The sequence below is a fragment of the Mastigoproctus giganteus genome, chromosome 1 (assembly GCF_048544385.1).
Source record: "Mastigoproctus giganteus isolate SK-2022 chromosome 1, ASM4854438v1, whole genome shotgun sequence".
NCBI lineage: Eukaryota > Metazoa > Arthropoda > Arachnida > Uropygi > Thelyphonidae > Mastigoproctus > Mastigoproctus giganteus.
The window spans coordinates 95461885-95480579 of record NC_143575.1 but is presented as its reverse complement, the minus strand read 5'-3'; the positions used below and the strand labels follow the sequence as shown (position 1 = coordinate 95480579).

The window sequence follows — 18695 nt, the reverse complement described above, 5'->3', positions numbered from 1 at the left end:
TATGGATAATCCTCGAAAAAACAAATCAGCATGGACTTCACATTGCTCCTCACTTGTTGGGCTTTCTTTGGTTGGGGTGAAAATGGGCTCTTCCACTGGGATGATTGTTGCTTGGTTTCTGGGTCATACCCATATACCCAACTCTTGTCACCAGTAATGACCGTATAAAAATAAGTTTTGATCACTCCTGGCCCATTCTTGATGATCTCTGCTAACTTCCATGTGATGCTACTTTTGGTCTTCACTCAGTAACTGTGGCATGACTTGGCCACAATACTCATGTTCAATTCGTCTGACAAAATCCACTGACACATGCCATATGATAGTCCTACAATGCCACAAATGTTGTGGATGGTCCGCTTGTAGTCTTCACGGATTGCCGCCCAAACTTTTGCAACATTTTCCGGGCTGGTGCTCGATAATGGACACCCAGAGCGATCGTCGTCATCAACCGACATTCGAAAGTTTTTAAAATGGTTAAACCAGTAGTAGGTCTGCACCTGGTCTAAAGCATTGTCACTTATAACTTGTTTCAACTTCTTATGAATTTCTGCTGCTGTATTGTCAAGAAGGAAACGAAACTTGATGCAAGCACGTTGCTCTCTCACATCAGCCATTGCAAATTACACGAAACACACTGCTAAATAACTGTGTATAAATATTCAATGACTCTATCCAGTCCAATGCCACATGGCACACTGATTCAGAAAGGATGCATGCAGTGTTACCTAGCACCACAAGTCCATACTAGACGTAGTTCCTGTGGAACATTCAAAATTTGGGACCATTCGAGTAGCACCTCATGTACTGACAGCTCTATAAAAATAGATACCAAAGTCGGTGCTAAAGTGGTCCTCCCACACACACTGTCATCTCAGAGCTACTCCCAAATGAATGCAGTAGCTATTCTGCTGAGCTAGTTGCCATAATAATAGCCTTACAATACATTGAATCGTCTCCTCTTCTGAAACATCTCATATACACAGATTCGTTAAGTGCAATACATGCTCTCCAACGGAAGCAGACACCATCACATCCCATCCTTCACCATAAGCTAATCTTGTGAAGCTCAAAAGCAAAAGAAGGCAAGTAAATTTCTGTTGAATTCCATGACTTGCAGGCATTGATGGTAATGAAAGTGCTGATCGAGCAGCAAAGAACCTTACAAATACAAATCAAAGGGTTTACAAAGTTCCACATTCTGATTACAGACCTATCATCAAACAGATTCTCAACACTCAGTGGTTACAAATCTGGCCAAAACAACCAAACAAACTTTTTGTATTAAAACATGAACTTCAGCTGTGGAATTAGTCTCTGTAAGAATTGGCATGAAGAAGTCATTCTAATAAGACTGCTCATTGGACATACACATCTCACACACTTGTACTTACTCGCGAAAGCAAATCCTCCAGAATGTCCACATTACACTATAAACAGCCTTCCGTCTCCCTATGAATAATCAGAATTTCCTGATTTTATCACAGATCATAGGTGATAATGCCAACATTGAAAATGTATTTACTTATTTAAAACTAATAAGATATTTCATATAATACGATAAGTATATAAATAAATAAGTATATAAATAAATTTCATATAAATAAGATATTTCACATAATACTAATAGACAGGTGCAATATAACTAAAGCTGCTTTTGTGGCAAAATAAAAATCCAACAACCACCAACCAACCTCATTTTAGGAAGAGTGTAGAGTTGCTGGAACAAGTACAGGGAAGGGCAACGAGATTGGTGAGGCAAACAACGGGGCTTCAGTTCAGCATATTGCAGCATCTGGAGACTAGGCACCTGCAGGGTGATCTGATTGAGGTATTTTTGGATAGACTGAGCAAACTCAATGCCAATTGGATTCTTCGTCTTGCTCAGAGATATCCAGGAATTTTGCTAGTAGGGATAAGGAGGTGATTATCTCTTTGTATAAAGCAAAGAGGGAGCATAAATTCAAATTGAGGAAAGATGGTGGAAGAATAGATGTGCAAAAATTTGCCTTTAGCCTTTATGTGGTTGATTGCTGGAATAAATTTCCATGTGTTGTTGTGACAGTTGATAGCTTATATAAATTGAAGCAAACTGTTGGAGGGAATGGATGGGTGAAATGGAAAGTTTTTTTTTTTTTTTTTTTTGGCTGGTGCTGTATATGCTTGCTTTCTTGCATTGTGTAGCTACCAATGCTAGCCAGGCCTGCAGATTTCTTCTCCATCGAAAATGTGTGGGCGGGGATTTTTTTGCCCTGTTTGTTATTTCTTAGTGGTACATATGTGGATCTACATTTTGAAGGTTGTTTCAAGCAATACGTTCCTTTAATGTGCAAATCGTCTTAATTTTTCTTGTGCGTGTGTGCTGCCATCTCTTGTTTCCACCTAATTGTAGTCACAGTTTATGATCGATGGTAACACAAAAATAACCTTGAAGATCAGAAATCACAGAAATTGTTGAAGATCAGAAATCACAGAAGAACAGAAATTGTTGACCTCGGTTATTGCTTTGAGCTTACAATTGTCAAAATTACAAATTTTCTATGGAATTTTGATCGAGAATTTGATAAAACTGAGTAAGTAGTACATACACTGAGTGGACAGAAATTATGGGATAACTAACTAGTAACAGATAGGCCCACCTTTTGCCCGGATAAGGGCAGTTACATGGCAAGGCACTGAGTCCATTGGTTCACAAAAGCATTCCACAGGTATTTCCATCCATGCTTGCTGCACTGCTGTCCATAATTCCGTCATTCCTGGATGGAGGATCCAAAGCTCAAACAAACCTTTCCACGGCATCCCAAAGATACTCCACAGTGTTCATGTCCGATGAATGGCGAAGCCATTCCATGGTAGTAAAATCTGCGGAATGCTCTTAGAACCATGTTCTAGTCACCACTGTTCTATGGGGAGGTGCATGTTGGTCATGAAGAGATGCAGATAGCCTTCAAGGATGGCGTAATCTGGACTGTTCATAGATGTACCTAGACGTACCAGAGGTCCCAACGTGTGGCAATTGAACACGCTCCAGACCATTACCAACCGTCCACCTGCCTGAACAGTTCCTTGTTGACATGACAGGTGCATAGCTCTGTGCAGTTTCCACCAGATATGCACCATACCGTCCGCTTGAAATAACTGGAAATGGGGCTCATCAGATCAGGAGACCCATTTCCAATCATCCAAGGTCCAGTGCTGATGTCCTTTTGCCCAATTGTGGCTTCCTGTTGCCACTAATGATCGCCTGATGGTCTTGGTGGAGATGTTCTGGCACCTCTCTTGTTGAAGTCAGCGGTGGTTTGTGCCACTGTTGCTCTCTGGTTGGCTGAAACAATGCGAGACAGACATCGACGGTCATGTTCATCCACCACCTTTCTCCACCCACAGCGCTGACCACAATGAGATGTTATTCCGGAAATGGCATATTCCCGCTACACTCTTGATACTGTCTAATGGGGATAGTGGAATTTCTGTACCACCTCTGCGATAGATAATTTGGTTAACTCACAACATTTGTCCATAATGACATCAAATTACCATCTGTGTGAATGCAGTGTACCTATATACCTGCCAAGCGGTGGGGTTGTCCACTAATAAGAGGGGTGACAGCGTCACATTGCCTAGGAACCAGGTATCCCATGAATTCTGTCCTTTCATTGTATATTGATGCACAGTTTATTGTTTTATCAAGAGTAATGATTTGCTTTATTTGCAGTTTTTAAATTGTAATTTGATTTTTGACAATTTTACTTTAGGTTTGGACAGTGAAATCAAAATATGAACATATTAATATTTCAAGACTTTTTCATTTTTTTGTTTTCCCAAAATTTCAAAATTCCAAGATGAACACTCACTCCATAGAGCTCACCGATATGAAAATTCATTACAAGTGACCCATCCACTTTTGGCAAACTGACTATTCAACAGATACTGTACTGTAGGTTTTGTTAGGCATAATTGAGAGGTTGTAATCAAATATTTCGATTATAGCAAATCATATGATCGTTTCAGGTGATTGTCATTTGAGTGATATAATTGAATGACCTAATCAAATAATGTAATTGATTGATTAGTAATGATTAGTAAATATTAATCATTTGATTATTTTAATTATTGAAAAGTCTTATAAAATTAAATCATTCAATTTAGGAAATCATTTGATTATGCCATTGTTACTGTTTATATATGTTTGTTTATTTTCTGTTAATCAGCTTTATTTTTTCATTAATGTAATTGATTATGCCTAGTACAGTTTCTCCCCCTTTTTTTATGTAGGGCTCAGTAAAGAGGGATGGTCAATTACTAAAAATCTGCTTACAGAATTGGCCCTATTGACTTTTGCTTTCTTTACATTTGTGCCTGCTATTCAGGTAAAAAGTATAAAAATTATAATTTATTTTGACTTCTATAATAAGATAAGGAAAGAAGGTTGGAGCTTTTAATTCTCCATTCTCTGAACTTATAATCTGTCACTATGGAAAGGAGTAGTAACCATGTGAAAACAGGAGTGTAACATTTAGTTTTGATTACATTCCTTGAGAGTAAGAAGAAAAGATTGTCTCCAGATGAGTTTTTATTGAAATCTATAAGACGCCAAATTGTGCTATGTAAGGTGTATGATATCTATTTTCAGGGCCCCCGAGTGCCAAGCGTAGTGATTCGAGCGACCTATCAGCGAATTTTCTAGCATGCCAATTATTACAAAGAGCTTATTTTTTGTGAGAGTTTTTGCAATCTCATTAAACTCCTACTGCATATATTAATAACAATAGCCCATTAAAACTTACTAATACAGAAAGGAAAGTCACCTTTCTTTATATTAATCACTTACTAACCCCTTTTTTTCCCACTTGTTCACTAGGTGGCATCAGTACTGCCTCCACGTGGCAGGGCTGGAAACCTGGGAGGAAAAGCTCTCACTCCCAGGGCAAAAAGGAGCAAACAGCATGGATTCTGACAACAAAGTCACAAAATCCTCTAACATGGCCCAATCAACTCAAGAATGTGAAGAAATTAGTACAAACATGGCCAAAAGACAAAAAACTAATATATATATATATATATATATATATGAGATACCCACTCCAAAGTATCTCATCATCCATTCTACGGGCAAACAGTCCACAGGAAAATTATCCCCTTTTCTGATACAAAAATGTCTGGAAAGCATAGCTGAATCTCCAAAAGCAGTAAAAAGATTAAAATCAGGCAACCTACTAATTGAGACAGCCAATATACGGCAGTCAGAGCAACTAATGAAAACGTCCACTTTTGATGGAATCCCAGTATCAATTACACCCCATAATACTTTAAACACCTCAAAAGGTGTGATCTCTGAAAGGTGTAATCTTCTCAATATAACAGAAGAAGGAATATTATAAGAAATGAAAACCTAAGGAGTCATTCATGTTAAAAGAATAACGGTCAAAAAAGAAGGAATAATCATCCAGACAAGAAATATCATTTTAACTTTCAACACTCCAAGTCCACCACAGCACGTGAAAGCAGGATACTTGCTTTGTTAAATCCGACCCTACATACCAAATCCTATTCGATGCTTTAAATGTCAAAAATACGGACATTCACAAACAACATGCAGAGGAACAGCAATATGTGTCAAATGTGGTTCCCGAGAACACACCAATTAAGAAAGCACAACCGAGCATTCTTAATTGGAAGCCACACTGCCTACTCTCGAGAATGCGAAAGATGGAAACAGGAAAGGAAAATCCAAAAATACAAAGCAGAACACAAAGTTACATACCAGGAAGCCAACACAAGGAAACCTACCTACACACAGATAGCTCAAGTAGTACAAACCCAGAACCAACAAACAACAGGATCACAAACCGAAGTTACAATCGCACCAAATGAATCGTTGTCAGATTGGGCATGCAAATGACTAATGCCCCCAAAACAGCAGAAACGAGAACAGGCGGCAAACACCCCTATCTCAGTTCCACCAACAGTAATTTCACCGCTGCAGGGAAAAACCAAAGAAGATACCTCCATAATAATGCACCATGCTGCTGAACAATTGGACACAGCAGGAAAAACACAACAAGAAGAGCCTGTTCTAGAAATATTTGCTGAGGAAGATATGGACACTGGAAAGCCATATTTCCCTAAAAAAGACAAACCACGACAGAAAAATTTAAAACAGTAATGAGAAAACAACAAGAAAACTCATCTAAAACGAAACAATGAGTAGTCCTTTATTCAATGGAATTCCCGAGGTTTCCGTAAGAATGTTGACGATGTTCGTGATTTAATTTCTCAATATCACCTGATATGTTTCTGCTTACAAGAAACGTATCTAAAACCTGACGATACAGTCTTAATCAAGAGTTACACTACACATAGACAAGACTGAATAAATAATTCTATAGCCCATGGAGGAGTAGCAATCCTTGTTAATTCTCACATACCAGTCCAAGCAGTCCACCTGCAAACCACTCTTGAGGCAGTAGCAGTATGTATAGCAACAAGTAGTTTAATAACAATAGTATCAATATATTTACTCCCGAACCAAGAAATAAATTATGAAGACTTAGAAGAACTAATAGATCAACTACCCCCTCCTTACTGTATAATGGGGGATCTAAATGGACATCACCCTTTATGGGGAAATACTGATTTTAATACAAGAAGACATCAAATAGAAAAAAGTAATAGAAGCCAAAAATCTAATCCTCCTGAATAGCGGAAAACACGCATTTTCCACCTTCCAGCAGGAACCAGCTCAGCGATAGACCTTACTTTATGCTCCCCAGCATTATATCCTGTTTTAAAATGGACAGTTCATGAAGATCCATTACATAGTGGCCACTACCCCATTATTGTCACTTTAACAAAAGACACCCTATGCCAATCCAGACGAAAACCCAAATGGAAATCCCCTCGACGTGGGCACCCGTACGTGGTGAGGGGACCTCCCAGTGATGCTGCTGGACTTCCAGATTAGCATCACTGGGATCTAACACCCATACCTTGGTTCCGGGGTTACATCTGTGGAATCCGGCGTGTGCAGCCGTGCACCACGACCTGTGAATTTCGGAAAGGGGGATCCTGGTGGTTGAGGGGCCCAGCCTTAATACACCACTTTGGCCCCTGCTTCGACAAGACGGGTGGTCCCGGACCGGCCCGACTGGGATCAATCGGCGGGTGGCTCTTACTGCTAGGGTCAACTGCATTCCAATAGGTCTCCCTCCCAATGGTCCTGGGACAGGATAAAGACTTATTGGTAACGTGGGTATGGTGCTTCTAAGCGAACTCGGCATCCCATTCGTGTACGCAGTACCTGCTAGTTCACGAGTGTCCCCTCGTAGGGCTCCGTGGTGGGTGAGGTACTTAGACATCAGGCACTTTTTCTTTACTCTCATGAGTAATTTAAATTCTACTTCTTCTGGGGCCCTAACAAGGCCCCTACCTAACCGAGACGATAACACTGACAACACCTCTGTCAAAAGAGCCAGAACTGAGGATAAAACACCAACTGTAACACCACTTTTCCTCATTCTTCATTCGACTGGAGAGCAGTCAATTGGGAAGATGTCACCCTTCTTTATCCAGTAAGGATTAGAAGGGTTGGCAGGATCACCCAAATTTGTAAAACGGCTGCGTTCTGGCGATCTTTTGGTCGAAGCTATAAATATAAAACAGGCGGAAAAAATCCTAAAAGCCACATCAATAGGGGGAATACCTATCATCGTAACCCCCCCCACAAAACTTTGAACTCTTCACGAGGTGTCATATCAGAGTGGGACCTTCTTCATGTTTCTGAAGAAGAGATCTGCTCTGAATTAAAAGAATAAGGAGTGACAGCTGTCAAAAGAATATCAATGAGAAAGGGTGGGAATCTCGTCCCTACCCGAGTTCTGATCCTAACGTTTAACACCCCACGGCCTCCAAGTTCCATCAAGGTAGGCTATCTAAACTGCCCTGTGAGGATTTATATCCCAAACCCACTGCGGTGCTTTAGATGCCAAAAATACGGCTACTCACAAACATCTTGTCGTGGTAACCCTGCCTGTGCTCGATGTGGTGTTAAAGACCATGAGAGCAAGGAATGCTCAGCTCCAAAACCTATCTGTGTCAATTGCCAAGAAGAGCATCCCGCCTACTCTAGAGCATGCCAGCAGTGGAAGGATGAAAAAGAAATCCAAAAGCCAGAAAACGTATCCAACCAATAAATAGTGGGAACCTTCATATGCCCAGAAGGTTTCTGCTAAGTGCACTATCGGTACACAAACTGAGATGACTATACCACCAAAAGAGTCATTCACCCCCACTGCAAGCTATTTATTGAGTTCACAAAAGCCCACCAAAAAAACACAATCAGTTGCCACTCCTATATCCGTACCTCCTGGTGCTCCACCACTACCAAAACCAAGTGGTAAAGAGCCTGCAGCAATAACAGAAACAATGGATGTAGAGAACAAGGAGGTACAGGATGAATCAGTCTTGCAACTCTTTGCAGAGGAAGAAATGGACACGAAACAGCGTCCATTCTTCCCCAAAAAAGATAAAGCCAAGACCGATAAAAGTAAGCCCTCAGCACCTCGGAAGCCGCCTGATGGACCCACCAAGCTAAAATAATGGCTAAATTCCTACAATGGAATTGTCGTGGATTCCGGCGAAATACTGATGACATCAAGGCCCTCCTGCAAAAGCACGAGCCAGTTTGCTTTTGCTTGCAGGAGACTTATCTAAAGACAAATGATGATCCCACCATGCATAACATCACAATCTTTCGTAAGGATAGAATTGCGGATGGTCCTGCTCATGGAGGAGTGGCTATCCTTGTGGGTAATCAGACCCCAGTTCAGCCCTTGCTAATTACGACCAGCATAGAGGCTGTTGCAATTCGCCTTACAGTGGGATTTTTATTAACGGTCTGCTCTATTTATTTGCCACTTGGGACGGACATCTCCCAGGAAGACCTTGATGATCATGTAACACAGTTGCCTCCCCCTTTCTTACTTCTCGGTGATTTTAATTGACATAACACCCAGTGGGGTAGTGCTAAAATCAGCGGAAGGGGCGAGTCATAGAGCGTATGCTCAATGACCTTTCCCTTCTAAATATTGGAACAAACACCTTCTTCCACATGCCTACCCGTACCTTTTCTGCCATTGATCTTTCTATCTGCTCCCCTTCTCTACTCCCTTCACTCACTTGGGAAGTGGAGGAGAACCCATACAGAAGTGATCACTCTCCTGTGATAACCTTGTTACACAGTGGGAGACCATGCCTTCCCTTCCCTTCAGGTTACCACTGTGGAAGATTGATCAGGCTGACTGGTCTGCCTTCCAACATCAGGCAAATTTTGATCTCAGCACCGTCAGTCAGGAGACGATCAATGATGCAGTAAAGTACATCACAGAAATTATTGTCCAAGCAACTGCGAACACTGTTCCAAAAACATCTGCCCGGTTTCCACCATTTCCCAAACCTTGGTGGAATTCACAATGCACAGCAGCAAAAAAAGCTCAAAACAAAAGGCTCAAAACGTGGGGGATATTCCGCCGATATCCTACCACTGTTAATCTAATAGCCTTCAAGCGGGCACGAGCCAAAGCTCGCTACATTCGCCGTCAGAGTCAAAAGGAATCGTGGATCCGTTTTACATCATCCATTAACCAGTCTACCAATTCTAAGGTAGTCTGGGATAAAATCCGGAAAATAAAGGGAAAATATACATCCCACCCTTCTTCAATCCTAGATTATAATGGAGCACTATTGCAGGTCTAACTGCAATAGCCAATTCTCTTGGGGAAACATTCTCTAACATCTCTGCAACATCTTCGTATTCCCCGGAGTTCCTGTTCCTGAAATATAAAATCAAAAAACAGGCACTTAACTTTAAATCTAAGAGCATTAGATTTAAATCTTAAGTCATATCTTAAATCATAAGCTTTAAATCCCTACAACGGGTAATTCACTATTCAGGAACTGAAAAGAGCCCTCGCTCTTTCCAAATCAAGTGCTGTTGGACCAGATAGCATCCATTATGAAATGATTAAACAGCATTCAACAAAATCTATGGATTATCTGCTCTTTCTATATAACAGAATCTTTATTGAAGGGCAGTTTCCGGATTCCTGGGGCAAGGCAATCATTCTTGCCTTTGCTAAGCCAGGAAAGGATCGAAAAGTCACTACCAATTATCATCCTATTGCTCTGACTAGCTGTCTGTGCAAAATCCTGGAGAGAATGGTTAATTCTCGTTTAATATGGTATTTAGAATCAAATGACCTTCTCTCCAACATCCAGTGCGGCTTCCGAAGGAACCATTCCACTTTGGACCATCTTATTAGACTGGAAACATCCATCCGGGGTGCTTTCCTAAAACGCGAACACTTGGTGTCAGTGTTCTTTGACATGGAGAAAGCGTATGACACAACTTGGAGATTTGGCAATTTAAAAGATTTACATAGCCTATGCCTTAAAGGGCATCTCCCCTTTTTTATTCAAAACTTTTTAGCCTATCGATCTTTCCAAGTTCGTGTGGGATCCTCACTCTCTCGTTCCTTCAGCCAAGAGGAGGGAGTACCACAAGGATCAGTATTAAGTGTCACGCTTTTCGCCATCAAAATAAATTCCATCACAGAACAACTTCCTCCAACTGTAAACAGTGCCCTCTATGTTGATGACTTTAGCATTTTTTGTTAGTCATGCAACATGAGGGTTATTGAAAGACAACTGCAAAAAGCCATTGATCGCCTCAATTCCACTTACTAATGGCTTCAGGTTCTCACCGGAAAAGACCGTTTGCTTACACTTTTGTCGTAAGCGTAATCTTCATCCTGAACCTGAATTAAGGCTCGGACAAAATGCTATTCCAGTAGCAGGGGACACAAAATTCTTGGGACTCATATTTGATAAAAAACTGACATTTCTGGATCACATCCGTCAACTCCGCACAAAGTGCACACGAGGGCTTAATATTCTCCACTTGCTCTCCTCTACATCTTGGGGAGCAGACCGATGCACCCTTCTACGGCTTTACCGTGCACTTGTGCGATCCAAATTAGATTATGGGTCCCAGGTATATTCTTCAGCCAGAGACAGTGCCTTTCGGTGGCTGGATCCTGTCCATCATCAGGCTCTCCGTATCGCTACTGGAGCATATCGCACATCTCTTGTCCAGAGCTTATACGTCGAAGCAAACGAACCACCGTTATCGCTTCGATATAAACAGTTGTCTTTAAAGTACGCTTTAAAACTGAAATCCCTGCCAGACCACCCTACGTGGCTATCCGTTTTTGAGCCACAATGGGAAAATTTGTACAATACCCGTAAGACTGCCAATCGTCCTTTTGGTATTCGTCTCCAAGAGCTACTCAAAGAACTTAATATCAAGGTAGACAAGGTTGCCCAAACACCTAAGCAACCCCTTCCACCCTAGCATGCTCATGTCCCGAAATGTGATTTGTCCCTTTGTAATTGCGGAAAGTTGGACACTCCATCATCTGTCTACCTTCAGCTTTATTCAGCACACCGAGCTGAACATTCTGACTTCGCGCCAGTTTACACAGACGGTTCGAAGTCAGAATCATATGTGGGATCTGCTGCTGTCTTTACAGACAGCACTACATCGGAGCAGATTCCCTCTGAATGTAGCATATTTACTGCAGAGCTGCACGCAATTGAGTTAGCCTTGGATCACATTAGTAAATGCCAATACCAACGGTTCATTTTATATTCCGACTCTCTTAGCATGTTACAGGCTTTAATATCTGTGAGATATAATCCTCATCCAGTTCTGTCTAGTATTCAGCAGAAGATTCACTTCCTCTGTGGACGTGAATATGATATCTGCTTCTGCTGGATTCCCAGCCACATTGGGATTACGGGAAATGATTTGGCTGACGCCGCAGCCAAATCAGCAATTCCCTATAATAACTGCTGCCTGTCAGTCCCCTATACAGACTACAGGCAAATAATACACGAGAAGATACATTCCCAATGGCAGGATTCGTGGAATAGACAGACTGCGAATAAATTATATCATATAAAGCCTGTAATTGAACCGTGGCAGTCTAGTCTGCGCAGGAATCGTAAGGAGGAAGTTGTTCTTGCCCGGACCCGCATAGGACACAGTCATTTAACTCATTCGTTTCTGCTGAGGGCTGATGATCCTCCTTTGTGTGTGTCCTGTGGCACAATTTTAACGATTAGACACCTTTTAATTGACTGTCCAGATTTTTGCAGCACCCGTTTTACCGCTTTTAATCATCTGACTGAACCTTGTACACTCAGTCAGATTTTATCTGACAATGACAACGTGTCTGCTGTTTTTAACTATTTTAAATCAATAAAAGTTTTTAATTGTATTTAAAATTTATGTTATTGTTATCTCTTTATTGGTTTATTTTTTATATACTTGTTATTATATATCTGGACATGGTAGCCTAACTACTTAGGTCACTGAATCTTTTAACTTTTTATAAAATGACCGGTATTTGGCGCATTATAGCCTCAGTTGCTGATGCGCCAAAAAAACCCAAACCAAACCAAATGGAAATTTCACAAAGCAGACTGGGAAAAATTCAAAAATTTAGCAATAATCAAACAACAGAGAGTCCGCCAACTAACCATTGACCAAGCAGTACAATATGTAACGAATCAAATTAGCCAAGCAGCAGAACAATCAATACCAAAAACGTCTACCAAACTTCCTCTATTCCCAAAGCCTTGGTGGAATGAGGAACGTACCCAAGCAAAACGAGATAGAAACAGAGCATGGAATATTTTTCACAAAAGTCCTACCACAGACAATCTAATACATTTTAAAAAAATGAGAGCAAGAGCAAAATATGTCAGACGGGTATGCAAGAAAGCCTCCTCGATACGTTTCGCCTCAACATAAATAGAACTACAAATACTAAAACAGTTTGGGATAAAATAAGAAAAATGAACAATAGATACCAAAATTTAGTACATCCAATTAGGACATCTCCCTGTTTTCATCCAGAACTTTTTACAGCATCGAACTTTCTAAGTACAAATAAAAACTACACACTCAAAGGTCTTCCTACAAGAAGAAGGAGTACCGCACGGATCAGTCCTCAGTGCCACCTTGTTTGCAATAAAAATAAACTCTATAACCCAACAGATACCATCCTCCATAAATACAGCTCTTTACGTAGATGATTTCAGTATCTCTTTCCAATCCCAAAACATGAGAACAATAGAACGCCAGTTACAAGGTGCATTGAACAAGGTCAGCAACTGGACTCAGGAAAATGGTTTCATGATCTCCACACAAAAAACTATAGGCGTGCACTTCTGTAGAAAAAGAAACCTTCATTTAGATCCGGAATTAAAACTTAATGGACAGATAATCCCAATAAAGCCAACTGTAAAATTTCTTGGACTTATTCTTGATAAAAAACTAACTTTTTTGGAACATATAAAACAACTAAGAACAAACTGCCTCAAGAAACTAAACATTTTGAGAGTCTTGTGCGTAAAGACCCGGGGTGCAGATAGAGTTGCAATTATACAGCCCTCATAAGATCTTGATTAGACTATGGAGCCCCGTGTATAACTGAGCCAAACCGAGTGCCATGAGGTGGCTTGATCCAGTGCACCACAGTGCTTTACGAATAATTTGCAAATATTTATATAGAGTAAGTAAAACTTAAGGACAGCATATTAATTTCTATAACAGTTTGTCTCATTCTGTGACATACAAAGTGTGTCACAGAATGAGAACAGGCTATGATTCATATGAGAATTTTCTGAATCATTTAAAGTCATCTGTGATAACTACCAGAAATCATTAACTTTATCAAAATTGTAAATGGACATATCAATGCCCCTACAGGTCAAAAATAAAATGCAAATTCAAAAACTTTTTTTTTTTTTTTTTTTTCAAGCTTGATGGGCATTAAACAGCAATATATGTACAGAAAAAGTTAATGCTGCATTACACTGCTCAAAAAACTACAAACTTTGACCTCTCATGGCAAGTAATCAGAACTGAAAAATTTTGGCTTTGTATTTTGAACTTACATGTAAAGTATCTGTATGTTTTACGATGAGAAAACTAGAAAACTTTGTTGGCATAAAATCTGTTGGATCCACTGTTCCTATAAGAGTTAAAAAAAAAAAAAAAAACCATAAAGAACAAAAATAATTATTATTAAAAAAAGCCATTTTAGTTTTAAAACATAATCCCATTTTTATTTTCACTGATAAACATTTAACAGTTTAAGATTTTCTAATTGGATAAGGTGATAAACAAAAAAAAAAAAAATAAATAAAATAAAATAAAGCTTTACACATCTTCCAATTTTGCTGGATCCAAGGGCTTCCAATTTTGCTGGCTGTAGATGGTTCTACTGTATATAAACATATTTCTCTAGTTATGTTTCACTTACCAAATGCATAAAACAACTGACTGGATGTCTGAGGGGCCATTCCTGCTACAAGTATGGTTATTCCATTGCTTTAAAAAAAAAAGTCTCACTAAAGATTATAAAAATAAATTTACATTTTAACAAAATATTTTTTCTTTCCAATGGAACAAAGAATTTGTGCAAGTGATAGAATTTTTTTAATTACAAACCTACTGTGTTGACAACTATTGAAAAATTTAGTTTCTTCTATAATGGATTACAACATGCGGCATATATATAGCAGGCTCCCGTTATAACGCAGTTCGCTTTACGCTGATTCACTATAACGCTGTTCTTATATTATAACCCGTATCTGACTATAACGCTGTTACAGATCACTATAATGCTCTTTTACAGATTGCATTTTTGGCATATTTAACGAAAGCAAATTTCATTTGATGGAGTTGATAGCTTGAAAATGAATAGCAAAACAGCATTAAAACGATTCCCACGCTGATTTGAGAAATCTTCACGCACACTAATTTAATTGCAGTACAGTGACTTGTTACATGGTTCCAAGATAAACATTTAAAAAAATGATCAAGTATATTACTTGTAATATTTGCATTATGTGCATTTATCCGAAGTCTAGTCATCACTCAGTACAGTATTAGACATCGTGCGTAACGGGCAGTTTACTTGAACATTGTATCATAACCAATGCAGTTACATTTTCGAAAAGTTAATGGCCGATAGGAATGAAAAAGCAACAACGTCTGGGCGCAGTACGAAGACTATAAATGTAAGAAAAAGACTGAATTTGAAAATTAAATTAGACGTTTTGAAGCGAATCGATTCCGGTCAACGACAAGCGGATGGTGCCATAATTTAGGACTTGCAACTTTAACTGTAAGAACAATTATAAAAAAATAAAGAATTAATTTTAGCAGCTGGAAAGATAGCTGTTCCACTGCAAGCAACTAGGGCTAGGCCAGCTATTAGGATTGAAATGGAAAGGCTTTAACTAATTTTATTGAAGATAATATCCAATGCAGAATTCAGCTAAGTTAAATATTATAAAAAAAAAAAAGAGAGAGAAAGAGATTAGCCAATATGATGATCTAAATAAAACTCACCTAAAAAAAAAAAAAAAAAAATGTGGAACCATTTAAAACTGCTAATGGCTGGTTGAATAGATTTAAAATCCAGGGAGAAGCCGCAAGTGCAGATCAAGGAGCCGAAACTTTCAAAAAAGAACTTGTTAAAATTATTGAAGAAGGGTATTATGCGTTATACTTCTCAACAAGTTTTTAACAAAGATGAAGCAGGACTTTTGTGGAAACAAATGCCTAAAATAAGTTTCATGTTGAAAGAAGAAAAAAACATGCTAGGTTTCAAAGCGGCGAAGGATCGGTTGACTTTATTGTTGGGTGGTAACGCTGCAGGGGATTTAAAATTAATACCTCTTTTAGTTTATTTGGAAGAGGGCCAAAGTTCAACCCAAAATCAACACATTTTTCATGATTTTAATTGGAATTTTAAGTTTAACTTTGATACGTAAATAGTTACCACATAATTATATATGTATGTAATGCAGAATATTTCATATGTACAAATATTTGAATATTAAATATTTTGACCGACATTTGTGCATCTTTTCACTACCGTTTATTATTGATTAGGAAATATCCTATGGCACCGACCGCAACTCACAAATACATATGTTACCTTATGGGAATGTGGCGCTCGCTTAGCGCTCTGGTTTTTTTTTTTTTTTTTTCCAGAACGAATTATCAGCGTTAAGCGGGGGTCACCTGTATATATTGCAACCTATAAAAGCGCAAAAGTCCATTTCAGGTTCATCCTACCCAGTAACTACATTCAGTAACTAATTTCACAGCCACAGTATGCAATTTCACCATATAGAGAACTTCTGTCGTAGGAGGATTTTCACCAAATTATAATGTCATAATTATTGCAGGCTATTTCTGAAACAATCTGAAATTATTTTTCAAATGATTTTTTATTAATTTTAAATAAGAAATATCTGTCAACAAGTGAACAGTACTCATACAAGATAATCAAAGTTCATTTACTTTGTAGTGATTGCACGTGATGTGTATGGGGACAAATATTTATTTTAATATGTACCACTATATACTCTTCAATTATAGTTAGTCTGTATTTTTTAAAGAATGTAACAGTTTTATCTGTTTTGTTCAACCACTATAATAACAAAGCATTCTGAAAAATAATGCTCAAACATGAGACCATCATTAACTGCTCACAACAGCCATTATCTCTATATGGAATTTGTGTTTTGAATGAAATTTCAGTTTCAAATCATTAGCATTAGTTGAGGCATATGATGCAAGAAAGCAAGCTTATACAGAATCAGCCAAAAAAAAAAAAAACATTCCCATTTCACCCATCTGGTCACTCCAAATGTTTGTCTAGTTCAGCCTTAAATTTATTTAAGCTATCAACTTCCACAACAGTAGATGGAAGTCTGTTCCAGAAATCAACTACCTGCTGGCTAAACGCAAACTTCCACACATCTATTCTACAACTGTCTTTCCTCAATTTGAATCTATGCCCCCTCAGGTTCTTAAACTGCCCAGAGAACTTCATATCTGACTGCACAATTACCACCAAAATCATATTCAGTTCATGAGTAAAGAGGAACTATACTTAATGGTTTAATCACTGAAAGTATTGGGAAAAGCAGAAAGTACAAGTTATCATATGCAAAAGTCAAGATGCAAATGTAAGATGTGTATTTTAAGGGACATCTGGCAATTCTTCTACTGAGAACTGATTATAGTTTATCTTCTTTATTACTTAAATCCCCATGAACTAAAGACTTAAAACACTGCTGTGCCTGATAAGGGATTAAGTTTTCTTTCAAAGCTGATATCATGTTTTCTAATTTACAGTCCAAAAGATTCTCTCTTCCTTTAAATTTCACATCACTTAATTTTTCATTAAGTTCAATTTATATATAACAGAGGAAAAAAAACCAGATGATGGTCCACTAATATGCATGTTTGACAGCACTTTTCTCAGAAAAAAATCTTCTTGCATCGGTCAGTCCTTAACGATAACAAAATGCTGTTCTACTGCTCAACTATCCCACAAGCAGAGGTAATGGCAGGGTTGTTAATGACAGTAATGACAGTGTGCTACTGCAACAGGATCTAGATAATTTGGGCAGATGGGCTAAGAAGTGGCAACTGAAGTTTAACCTTGACAAATGCAAAGTACTGCATATGGGTAGAAGTAACCCCAGAGAAACGTACCAACTGTGTGGTACTACACTTAAGGTGGTAGGAAATGAAAAGACCTGGGAGTAATTGTGCAGTCAGATATGAAGTTTTCTGAGCAATGCAGACAGGCTGCCAGGGCAGGTCATGGGGTTTTGTCAAAGATATATAGGAATTTTGCTAGCAGGGAAAAGTAAGTGATTATCCCTCTGTATAAGGCAATGGTCAGGCCACGCCTTGAGTACTGCGTACAGGTCTGGAGGCCTCATTTTAGGAAGGATGTAGATTTACTTGAGCATGTACAGAGAAGGGCAACAAGATTGGTGAGGGGAATGAAGGGATCCTCTTACCAAGAGAGGCTTAAGTTCTGCAAATTGCAGTGGCTGGAGACTAGGCGGTGATCTGATTGAGGTGTATAAGGCCTTGAATGGGTTGAGCATGCTGAATTCTGATGGGATCCTTCCACTTGTTCAGATTACAAACCTAAGTAAGGGGACATAAATTCAAATTAAGAAAAGACAGATGTAGAATAGATGTGCGGAAATTTGCCTTTAGCCAGCGGGTGGTTAATTGCTGGAACAAACTTCCATCTGTCGTTGTGGAAGTTGATAGGTTGAATAAATTTAGGGAGGAACTGGACAGGCATTTGGAGGGAATGTACTACTCAATAAATCCAGTATAATCTAAGAAAAGTGCAATAACCATACAGATACCAGCAATGGTATTTATGTGCTCATTCAATATTTGGGAATTGTAAATTGAAACCTGTGTTTTTATCTTCTTTATTACTTAAATTCAGAATAAAGTCATCTTCAGCTTTGTGTTTAAATCCCAATTCTTCCTTGGTCTATTTATATCTAAGTATATAAACAAAGAGTACCCTGCATACCATATAAAATGTAGACAATTTTTCTATCTTTCTAAATACAGAAATTCTGATACTATCAGCTATGAAATTCTATTCTTGCAGTCTTGCTCCCAAAAGTTCTGCCTGTTGCTTCGACAGACTTAACTCGTGTACTAGGTCATTATGTAATTTTGTTCAATTAGATGCAATTCTTTGCTACTCTGTGCAATGTAACTT

General features: G+C 38.8%; 1 protein-coding gene across 1 annotated transcript in view; it reads left to right on the top strand.

The window, feature by feature from the left end:
- The window catches only part of SCAP (SREBP cleavage activating protein), a 512327-nt gene that overhangs the window by 206834 nt on the left and 286798 nt on the right, over positions 1-18695 (top strand). Inside the window, exon 11 of the mRNA XM_090380371.1 lies at positions 4276-4370. Within this exon, the coding sequence (XP_090236497.1) occupies positions 4276-4370 (95 nt within the window). The remainder of the gene's footprint in view (positions 1-4275; positions 4371-18695) is intronic.